Source organism: Panthera pardus, unplaced genomic scaffold (genome assembly GCF_024362965.1).
Source record: "Panthera pardus isolate Hobbes unplaced genomic scaffold, ASM2436296v1 HiC_scaffold_17, whole genome shotgun sequence".
Classification (NCBI taxonomy): domain Eukaryota; kingdom Metazoa; phylum Chordata; class Mammalia; order Carnivora; family Felidae; genus Panthera; species Panthera pardus.
In genome coordinates this window covers 86,009,769-86,021,824 of record NW_026526732.1, presented here as the reverse complement: position 1 = coordinate 86,021,824, position 12,056 = coordinate 86,009,769, and the positions used below count along the sequence as shown (strand labels likewise).

The 12,056-nt window shown below is 33.3% G+C and overlaps 1 protein-coding gene across 47 annotated transcripts in view; it reads left to right on the top strand.

The window, feature by feature from the left end:
* Positions 1–12,056, top strand: part of RIMS1 (regulating synaptic membrane exocytosis 1) — a 489,827-nt gene that overhangs the window by 326,445 nt on the left and 151,326 nt on the right. For 21 of the 47 annotated variants that reach the window (XM_019417684.2, XM_053904730.1, XM_019417720.2 and 18 more), the window contains 7 exons: positions 105–235; positions 789–960; positions 1,087–1,240; positions 2,303–2,374; positions 7,413–7,569; positions 8,556–8,681; positions 10,233–10,295. In XM_019417684.2, the coding sequence (XP_019273229.1) occupies positions 105–235; positions 789–960; positions 1,087–1,240; positions 2,303–2,374; positions 7,413–7,569; positions 8,556–8,681; positions 10,233–10,295 (875 nt within the window). The remainder of the gene's footprint in view (positions 1–104; positions 236–788; positions 961–1,086; positions 1,241–2,302; positions 2,375–7,412; positions 7,570–8,555; positions 8,682–10,232; positions 10,296–12,056) is intronic. The other 26 variants (XM_019417685.2, XM_053904726.1, XM_053904727.1 and 23 more) reach the window with 3 other exon arrangements.

Sequence of the window (12,056 nt, the reverse complement as noted above, 5' to 3'; positions counted from 1 at the left end):
AGTATTTATAATTATAATTTAAAAGTTCTTCAAAAATAGTATTTTTTGTAGAATTAGAATATCTTAGGGCTTGTGCAAATGATTCTTTTCTTTATCGATCTCAGGTAAAGCTGTGGTATGATAAAGTGGGACACCAGCTGATTGTAAATGTTCTGCAAGCAACAGATTTACCGACAAGAGTAGATGGTCGTCCCAGGAATCCCTATGTGAAAATGTATTTTCTTCCAGATAGAAGGTAGTGAATAATTTTGGAAAAAAATATGCAAAAATCTTACTAATATAAAAGGTAGACTGTTGTTTCCTGGGATATAGTTTTATTTATTTGGTAAAATTGATATACCAAAAATGGCACATAATTAATGTGAACATTTTGATGAGTTTGAACATACACATGCACCTGTGATATAGTTTTAAGGTATAATAAATCATTTTCTATGAGGGAATAAACTTTCCCCCTGAAAAAAATCCCTCAAGCCTTGTATTTTTAAAAACATAATTTACCAATTTAAAATTTTTTCATTACCTTGTTTATACATCTATTAGTCTTGGATAGCTATACATCATTTGGGAAGTACCTTTGTGCATATATGTCTATTATCATAACTACTGCTAACACTGTAGTTAAAATTAGAATAGTATTAAACTCTATGGTCTTTTTAGACTTTAATGTTAAAAGTTATGAATTAAAAATAGTTAAAATCCCAATAGTGGTATTACATGTCACTACAGTAGATGGCAGCATATACTTTATTTTGCTTTTTCATTTACAAAACATACTTATTTTTCAGTGATAAAAGCAAAAGGAGGACTAAAACAGTAAAGAAAGTACTAGAACCAAAATGGAATCAAACATTTGTCTATTCACATGTACATCGTAGAGATTTTAGAGAACGGATGTTAGAAATAACTGTGTGGGATCAACCAAGAGTACAAGAAGAAGAGAGTGAATTTCTTGGAGAGGTGATGTATATTGTAAAGATTCGAGCCAAATGCTTATTGAAGTTTTGTGATATGTATTAATTATGATAGCTTTTATATTATGTTTTGGTCAAGGTGCTTGATTTAATTTAAGAACTGCCCTTTCAGATCCTCATAGAATTGGAGACAGCACTTTTAGATGATGAGCCACATTGGTATAAACTTCAGACGCATGATGAATCTTCACTACCTCTGCCTCAGCCATCACCTTTCATGCCAAGGCGACACATTCATGGAGAAAGCTCTAGCAAAAAACTACAAAGTAGGTTAAAGTTATTTTTAGTTACCCAAATTAGAGATTAACATTCAAGATATTTTTTCAACATTCAAGATATTTTTTTCAAATGTTTATTAGACATCAAAATACTGGAAAATTATTTATACAAAAAGACTTGGCAAAACTATTTTCTACATTTCCCTAATGCAAGTATTATGTATAGTACTGTAGAGGGATTCCAGAGCTGAGAGTTTAAAAACTCTGAATTAATCATTCTTTGCCCAGTACTGATTGAATTGTTGATTGGTTAACTGATAAAGTAATTTTTGTTATTATTGATGAGTTGCTACATATAAGGTTCTTGATAACCTTATAGCTCCTGGGTATTTTTAACATTGTTATTCATAAGAAACATTTTTAAAAACACATTGTAAAGTATGTTTGTTGTTACTCATCTGGTGATTGGGAAGAACAGTATTCTTTTCTGCATGTATCCATTAAATTTTGATTTATGAGTAAATAATGAATCAACTGAAACTTAGAAGCTTCATTTTGGTAATCTAGAACCTGATTGTGTTCCTCATATAATTGAATTTTTCATGTTAGTGTCTCTCTGATCATTTTCTCAAAGCTAATGTTTAATGCAGAATAATGGCTAATTTTGAAGGATAAACATAAATGTTTTATAAAGAGCCATGGTGCCTTTTTTAATAATATGAGCTCAGTAGAGCTCCAGCCAAGAAAGTCTTTTAACTTTCCACCCAGCCACATCCACCCTGAACTGCAGAGGAGGGCACCTAATTGGGTAGAAAACAATGTATATACTTAAAGAATAATTTGAAAAGTCAAAATCTTACTGTATGAAATTCCGGTCCTTCTATGTCTTAAATGATTTAAAGAGGAAATACTGAGAAAATGTTATCCTTGGATCACAAACCTTTTTTTTTTTTTTTTATATCAGCTCAGCATTTACTTTGTATTATTCTTGTTCAGAAGTATTTAGTAGTAACGTAAGTAGCTTTAAAAAACATTTTTTTTGACCCTGTCCTTTAACATTTCATAAACCAACAAGACACAGAGGTATCTGTTTGCCTTACTGTTGTGCAGGATCTCAGCGAATCAGTGATAGTGACATCTCAGATTATGAGGTTGATGATGGTATTGGAGTAGTTCCTCCAGGTGCGTGGGTGAAGAGCATGGCTCCGCTTCACTGTGCTTCTTATGCTTGTTTTCACTGTCAATTTCCAGACTTATTCGGGATACTGAACTGGAGATTTATGGCACAGAGAAATCAGTATTATATTATTCCATGGTGACTTGTGTTCCAAATTACTAAAAAAGTTTAAAATGTACTAGTAACTATTCATTAACATTCCCACTTAACTTAGGTTCTTTTCTAGAAGCATGGCTAGCTAGGTTGAAATCATTATTTCACAATGCTCTGAGCATAAGTAAAAATATGAATTTTATTTTGAAAGGATATGGTTCATTTTCTCAAATAAAAATTCCATTTTCCTATGTTTTATATTGTATGCCTACAATTTTCTGTCTTCTGTTTGTGAAAATAATGTAGCCTTCCATGGAATATACTGAGACAGGTGCATGGCAGGATTTAAATTGCATGCAGCATGGCTTAACTTTTAATGCTTTTGTGATGTGTTTACCACTTATTATACCTAGAATGTGTATGTGTGTATTAAAATAAGGAAATGCTTTAGAAAGATTCAGTGTTCATTTTAAGTCAACATTTTTTTATCGCTGTATAAGTTAGTAAAATTTTTGTGGCATTGTCTGGTTCAAATCTCTGTTTCTCATCTGACTCTTTTTTGTCAGAAAGTGAGAGAACCAAGTAGTAAAGGCTTATTTCCTTGGCACTAATTCTATGTTATTTCCTTGATTTACTAATACAAAATAAGGAAATACCAAATAAGTAAGTAAAGTGAAAATCTTCAGATGTATAAATAAGATTACTAAAGGCATTTCCTTAGGAAGATATTGACATATAACCCCTTAATTTATGTCATTTCTCAGATGGAGATGCACTGAATTTGAGGGCAATGATTTTGGTAATGTCAGTAGACCAATTCCACACTAGTGACTAAATTCACAATTTGGAGAGAAACATACAACTTCTTTAAAAGTACAAGAAATTATGGAGAGTTCTCTAAAAGTAGCTTTCATTTGCTTCCTGTAATTCAGAGAAAATATAGTTTTTAATCACTGTATGACATTAGCAAATATTCTTAAAAACAATAAACTTGCTGCTGTGCCCATCTATACTCTTAGATAATACTCTTTGATACCAGACTGTAAGAGTTTTAAATAATAGTGGGTAAAATTTAATGTTTTATTTTCTGTTTTGTTGATTTATAAAAGTATCATAATATTTAGACACATTGTCCACAGAAACTTTAACACAACATTCAATAGAATATTGGTTTTTTATAAAATTGAAAGTGGAAAGGTGATTGCATATTAAATCTACTGACATATTTAAATAGGAATCAGATGATTCCTGTTAAGAAAGTCATCAAACCTTTCTAACAAGAATCTTGGCTATTAATCAGCCTTAGTATTATTACCAGCTCATCTAAATAGAATTTACTTTTATGTGTGGTTCTCACATTTTATTCACCTAAAATTTCATATTTTTTATGATGAGGCAGGATAGCAAATGGATGAAAGTATAAACGGCCAATTGAATAAACACTAAATTACTGAAAGGGTAAGTTTCTTCTCGTTTCCCTGAGAGATCACACAGGTACCAAAATGGGAAGTTATGGGACCCACTACAGGTGGAATTAGTGCTTGAATACCACCAAAAAACACTGAGTTCTAAAAATATTTTTATTCCCTACTGAAATACCATATTATGATTTTTATGAATGTATATAACCTCTTTTATCATATAGGAGCAGTGCCTAAATTGTCATTTCAAGTCATATTCATTTTAATTTAGTATTTAAAAGGTAATTAGGCAGATTTTTAATAGAATATAACAAATAAATAACCAATAATATATTATGTTCCAGAGGTCTGATCATAAATTAAGAAGGGAGATAATGAAATTAATTTATATTTTCAGGTATAGTCTTCATTGGTCCAAAATGGACATGTGGTAGCTTCTAAAGATATATACAGGTGTGAAAAACACAATGTAGCAAGTAATATATAATACATTTTAAATAAAGAGGGAAGATGAGACATTGGTAAAATTAGGGCAAGCAGCTAAAATAAAGTGAAGGGATAAGCTAATAAGCATCTTGATAAATTCTCATATGCTTTTAGAAGTTGACTACAAATTTGTTACTACATTTCCTAGCATCCAATAGGAAGAGAAGTTTGTTTAGAAGTAGAGACTAGTTCTGCATATGTTCAGCATACTCTGAAGTTTCTGGTTCTGTGTTTCCCCAAGAAGTTCAACAGCTTTTTTTTTTTTTTTTTTTTTTTTTTGAGAGAGAGAGCATGAGCATGAGTGAGTGAGGGGCAGAGAGGAAGAGAGAGAATCCCAAGTAGACTCCATGCTGTCAGGGCAAAGCCTGACACAGGGATCGATCTCATGAACCTGACAGCATGACCTGAGCCAAAATCAAGAATAGGCCACTTAACTGACTGAGCCACCAGGTGCCCCCAAAACCTTTATTTATATAGATGCCCTACCACAGCTGAACCTTATATTTTCTTTTTAGAAAAATATGTTCGCCTTTCTAGAACCACAGAGTTCTGTGCTCTTGTGTGATGTACTTACTACCTATCTCCACTTAGGGAATCTAAGGTTCTGAAATTGAGACATTCAGAGCTACTTTTTATTAACTGTATCATAATTTTGTGGTTATTTGAAATAAATGACTTTAGCTGCTTAAGAAGAATAAAAATAATCATATACAGAATTCCCTTATATGGGGCAAGACATATGGTGATCTCACTTTTTTCTTTTTTTTATGTTTATTTTTTGAAAGAGAGTGAGACAGAGTGTGAGTGGGGGAGGGGCAGAGAGAGAGAGAGAGAGAAAGAGAGAGAGAGAGAGAGAGAAAGACAGAATCCAAAGCAGGCTCCAGGCTCTGAGCTGTCAGCAGAGAGCCCCATGTGGGGCTCGAACCCACAAGCTGTGAGATCATGACCTGATCCGAAGTCAGACACTTAACTGACTGAACCAGCCAGGAGCCCCATGGTAATCTCAACTTCTCTGAGCATTATTGCAAATACATAAAGTGAAAAACAAACAAACTTTGAGTCAACTAAAACATTGAAATGAGCATAAAATATCAGTGTCCTCCCAACTTTTTCTGAAGCTAGAATGTGTTCTCAATAATAAACATTCTACAGAGAAAACCAAATGACCTTGAAAAGCAAAAAACTGATTGAAGAGGGCATTTGTTAGGACGAGCACTGGGTGTTGTATGAAGCCAGTTTGACAATAAATTATATTAAAACAATAATAAAATAAATTAAAAGGTAAAAAAACAACTGTGAATACAAATTAGGATAAGTTAAAAAATCTTACTTTCTACGTAAATACAAAGAATCCAAGGGAAAAAAATCATTTATATCCTTCTCACAGCAAGATGTCTAATTCCCTGTTATTTCATAGTGATTAATTATATAAAATATGAAAGTTTTATTTATATAACATGAATATTCATTGAAATCTTGAAATGGTGCTTCCAATTCAATTTTAACCTTCCATAATTATTGTATAATAAAAAATGTTATCAAGTGATAACAAATGGTAGTTTGAAATGTTTATGTAATTTGGACCTTGGATTAATTATCTTTAAAAATAACCACGATGTTTTATAATGAGCTGTGAAACAAATTCACTACATGTAAATTTAGTTGGTTTCTTTCTAGACTTAATATTGCAGTTTATACAACTTAACAATGACAAAGAAACTTCCCTACACAAAACACAAAATAATAGCTTAATTGCTATGATTTTTGTTATAAAATTAAGTATATGAAATGATAAATTATATAATTTATGGTTATGTTATTCGGTCATTATACCGATGTTTTCAGAATGGCAGAGTGGTTGAGCTTCTTTGATCTCAATATTGTCAAATTTTACTTTACAAAATGTTGAAAGACCTTCCTTGTACTTTAAGCTTAGTTAAAAGATCGTACAATCAGAAAAAATAAATTGTTGGGGATTTTTAGTCTGCCTTTAATAATGGTGTTTCATGGCATATTTTAAAATAATATAGCAGTTATGAAGCAAATAAATGAAGAAAAGTTCAAGCTGTCCAATTAAATATAATGTTTTCATGTTTCATGTACATTTATATAGTTGTAAATATAATCATTTTCCTTTGGCCACAGAATTTTTTATTTTGCTTTCAATAATGGCAAACAATGACCCTTGCGAAAAAAAAATTTAAACTGTTACTGTGGATTTGAGATTGGATTGCTATTTTATCTTAACTAAGTCAGAAGATGATATAAACCTTTTTGCTTCAAGGGAGAATCAATTTTAGAATTTATTTCTAATTGCAGTTATGTTAACTATATTAATTATGTTACCGACGCATTTGTGGAATAGGTTCAGATGTCTGAAGTAGATTTGATGATTGTTTCTATAGGAGGGTTAATCTTCTCTGCATTATTGCCATAGTCATCTCCATCCATACACTATTTTCACTTGAAAATTGCAGTATTATGTGTGGTTTGCAAAATTCAGTCAGTATTTGTAATAGTGAAGATCTAGTACTTTTCTTTGTTAACTAAAATTTATATGATGATATTTTCATTTTCTTATTTGCAAAGCCATCTGAAATCCAGCCAAGATAGTTTATCCTGTGGAAGAAAAGTTCAAATAACTTTTAAAGAGACACCAAATTTCCAAGCATTGACTTATCTGTTAACTATAGTTCCCTGTCAAGTTCTTGATCTGGGTTGCTGAAAAATCACTAACTCATTCATTTTTTGAATTAAAATAGTATCCCAACTCATTATAATGTCTGAGGCATCAACTGTCATATTCATATTCAGTATCTCCATGGTACCTTTGAACAAATCTGTAGCCTGTTTTTATGCATGTATATGTTACATTCTATGTACGTATACTTAATAGTTTTGAAGAGAAAGGTTAATAATATTGATTGCATGGCATTTATTTTCGTAGGTCAGTGGCTGCTTTAGATGTAATCTGATATTTCCACATTAAAGTTTATGTTATAGAAGAATACTGACAGATTTTTTTTGTGTGTACTCTTGCCAGTAGGTTATAGGTCTAGTGCTAGAGAAAGTAAATCTACAACATTAACTGTGCCAGAACAGCAAAGAACAACTCATCACCGCTCACGTTCAGTATCTCCTCACCGCGGCGATGATCAGGGAAGGCCGCGTTCACGTTTACCAAATGTGCCATTACAGAGGTGGGTTTTAAGATGGGCTTAGTGTCTCTGAGAGTACTTTTTAATTTTAATATAATGTAAGCTGCCACAAGACTGTTACTGAAATGAAATAACAGCTTGGTCAGTCAGGTTCTTTTCTTCAGAATCATTTGTAGGCAAAATGTCTTTTTATTCATTACCCAACCTATCTTACATTCTGTTCTTGAATCTCAAGAAATTTTTTTTCCAGGGAGTCGAAAAAGTTTATGTCCCAAGCACAGTTTTTGAATAATTATCTTGAATTGTTTGCTAGTTTTCTCTCCTGTTAGGAAAAATTGTACCATAGTGAATAACCTGTAGAGAGAAATGGCAAAGAGGAAGAGGTTAAGAGGGAGAATGTATTTATTTTATTTTATTTTTTTTAACTTTTTTTTTAACGTTTATTTATTTTTGAGACAGAGAGAGACAGAGCATGAACAGGGGAGTGGCAGAGAGAGAGGGAGACACAGAATCGGAAACAGGCTCCAGGCTCTGAGCTGTCAGCACAGAGCCCGATGCGGGGCTCGAACTCACGGACCGTGAGATCGTGACCTGAGCCGAAGTCGGACGCTTAACTGACCAAGCCACCCAGGTGCCCCTAGGGAGAATGTATTTTTAAGAAATTTAGAATTGTCTCTTTGAAGCACTTTAAATGCTTAGAAAAGTATATAAAGCATAAATAATGTAGTGCCGTATTTTATCTTCTATTGAAACATACTTCTTAAATTTTAATTAAATATGCAGATGAAAATTGTGGTCCGTTTTTGACAGAGGTGAAAAGAGGGTTGAAGAAATGTAGCTCAGGCAGAGCACTCAGAGAATAAATACCGTTAGCTCATTGGTAAAATATGTATTTGGTTATGATGCCAACACTTTTTAAGCCATGCCAGTTATCTGCCAGTTACTGTCAAATCTTCCCCATTAGTCTGTCGGCCTGATTTGGGAAGATGATACACTTTGATGCATATGAATTTTTGTAATCATTTTAGGAGTTTAGATGAAATTCATCCAACAAGAAGGTCACGTTCTCCAACTAGACACCATGATGCCTCCCGAAGTCCAGTTGATCACAGATCCAGAGATGTGGATAGTCAGTATTTATCAGAACAAGACAGGTATTTGTTCAAATTATGATCTCAACATTATAACTTTTTGTTTGTTCTGTTTTAACTTATGGCAAATATCTTGGCATAGTACATTAGAAAGTAAAAGTATTTAATCACTCAAAATTTAACTCTCAAGGAACAACTCTTCAGGGTATCCCAATAGAAATGCAACTTTAAGAAGTATTTGGCTAACATTATATTGTCATAATGTGTGCATTTTTTACAGATCAAAATTTATGTTTAGCCAGGTTAAAATGTGTAGCTTGTTGTTCTGACTTCTATAAGGAAGCCTACCTAAGCAATTTTCAATGTTTTATATTTTGTGGAATGCAGTCTTTGGGATGTTATTTATGTAATTATAAAAATATGTTTTTTATGTTATTAAACAATTTTGGATACAGGTCATCTGAAAGTTAATGTTGCAGAGTTTCTGTGAGGACTTCAGTAATAATATTTTTATATACTTAATTTTCATAAATGTGTTTCTATAACAAAATAATTGAGATGGATTTTTTCATGTGAACAAGTACTTCCTGGACACAGTTACTAAAAATCTACATTACGACTCTATTGTTCTACATGCCCATAGACTTTCTTCTCAAACTAACCACATAACTGTATAATATGCTAGACCACAAGCTCAGGATCTGAATTAAGGTTTTAGGATACCCACCTTGTTGAATATCCTCTTCTGGCTTTTTAAAGTAGAGAAACTTTCAGGAAGGAGTAGGGAAATGATACAGTGGTGCTTAATGATTGACTTTTTCCTGTGTAGTCAAGGACATAGAACTCAGTAGAGCTTCTTAACCATTTATTGTCATCCTACCATGGGAAGTGATGCCATGACCTTCAACAGTGTAGTCATATTGGGTACTGAGACAAGAACTACTCTGAGGAATAGGATTCCACACTGCTCAGCCTGAGTTGAGTTGAGTGAGGGTCACTTTGTCAACATTCATTGGGGCCACTATGATGTTAGGTGAGGTTGGAAAAAAGGACTTCTTGACCAAGGCATTTAATAAGGTGAGACTAATTTGAGTGTAGAAAAAGTACAATCTTAAAATGAAACAATTCTAATTGAGTATATTCATGATTGGTTAAAAAAAAAAAAACCAATCTGTGATATTGTGTTTTTAGTGGCTGTAGAAACCAAGAGGACTATCATGCTTAGGGTTCCAATTAGCATGAGAAAGGCCAGGTGTATAGGCCTTTCAAAGGTCTTTAAACTATCCAAGTATCTGGAATTGGAAATAGATTTCTATGTCTTATTTGGGGAGGGTTTAGTTTAGTTTTGTTGTAGTATTTTGTAAAGTCACTTGGAGATATAATAGCAAATCAGCAACAGCTAGGACTTTGACCATAATGTTTGTACTTTATTGTTTAAATTTTTTAAAATACTGTCATGTTTCTTTTTGTTTAACCTCTCAAGCAAATATGCTAGTGCAGACAATCTGGTTTCTTCCCTTTTCATGTTTTCATCGGCATACCATTGGCATAACCCATGTCATTTAATGCCTCATGATTTATCTGTTCCATTCACCACCCATCCTGTCTGTGCAGTGAGCTTCTTATGCTGCCCAGAGCAAAACGAGGACGAAGTGCAGAATGCCTCCATACTACCAGGTAAATACAGGGATTTGGTAATGGTAACTGTGTGTGATGACTCTCTTTCCATTCTACTATTCTTTCTTCTCTCCCTTAATGGTATGATGACAAATATGTTAAATTAATTCAAAATTTGTTTTGTTTTATTGGAGGTTGTGGAAAGGTTCCAAATATATTTCAATTCTAATCCAGGCAGACTGCTTTCCTGTTTGTATATTCAGGATCCAGAGACTGATTCATGAGCCTCTTTGGAACTGTTTTACACATTCCTAAAACTGAGGAGCCAATTTTGCAATTACAATTCTAAATGCTCACCAGGGAGCAGCCCCCCCACCCCAACCTCCCCAACAACACACACACCCCTGTCTAGTCACAAGAGGTCTTATCTGTGCATGGCAGTGTTATTGTTTTCGTGATTATAAGTTTGTTCTAGCCTTTTTAAAATTTCCTTTTGGAATCTAGTATGGTTGATATTCTGTTTGCTTTTGTTTATTTTTCTTTAAATGTTTCTTTATTTTGGAGAAAGAGAGGGGGAGAGAGAGAGAGAGACAGCACGTGCGTGAGCATAAGTAGGGGAAGGGCAGAGAGAGAGGGGAAGATACAGAATCTGAAGTAGGCTGCAGGCTCTGAGCTGTCAGCACAGAGCCTGACGGCCCGAACTCACTAACCAAACCGTGAGATCATGACCTGGGCCGAAGTTGGATGCTTAACCGACTGAGCCACCCAGGTGCCCCAGATATTGTTTGCTTTTAATAAAATCTTCAGCAGTCACTTTTTGCCGACTGAACATCAGCTTCCTTCTTGATAAAGAATGAGAATCTTTGACCTTTGACTTCTAAACCTTCCCTCCCTCCATCCCCCCCACCACCAGTCCAGAAGGGTTACAATACAGACTTCCTCCTAAAAGCATGTAACAAACAATATGATGCTTCTTTAAAGATGAGAAGAAAAGGGGATGGAATATTCTCCTGTAAACTGGAGCTAAGAACCTGATACTTTATTGTCATCTCATTACATCTTAGATTTCACATCCAGAATAAATAAGTTAATGCATAAAATCTCTTACAGATTATTCATAGAATGCAGTCTGTAAATATTTATTGTCAATTTGGAGTTAATAGAAAGTAAGGAAATAGAAAGTCAGTGAAACAAACCAACACACAGACTCTTTCATATATTTGGCCAACAGAAAGACAGTAGCAAGGCGAAGGAAAGAGCTAGACCTGGAGCACCTGCATGCAATACTTAGTCAAATGCAGGATTTATTTTGTCTAGATGGAACATATGGTTCTGCTCAGTATTGCAAACATGATCATGCTAATAAGAATTATTTCAACTTTATATATATATAAAATTAGCCTACTCATAACTACTTTCATGTTTGCTTGTAGCACCATGGGGGAAAAAAATGAGGAAATAGTAGTTATGATTGTGAACTAGGGAAAAAATATAAAATGAGAAATGTTGTAAATATTTTCTCAAATTCTTTATAATGCTCAACCGCCCAGGCTTACTATTACTTGTTCTTTCTGACAAATAGTTTGTTATAGGAACAATGTTTTCTTTTTTTCTCATAGCTCTGTTGATTTGACTATAACTGTAAAAACAATAAAACAAAAACAAAGCAAAATAAATTTAGACCAATAGTCTAAACAGAACAGCTAAATATATTTTTTTTTCTTTCCCATGTTATCTACTTCTAAAGGTGAAATACAAGGATATAAAAAGTATGATATACTGGTAATTTCATTATTTTGTACAATCTTCAAAATACATAAT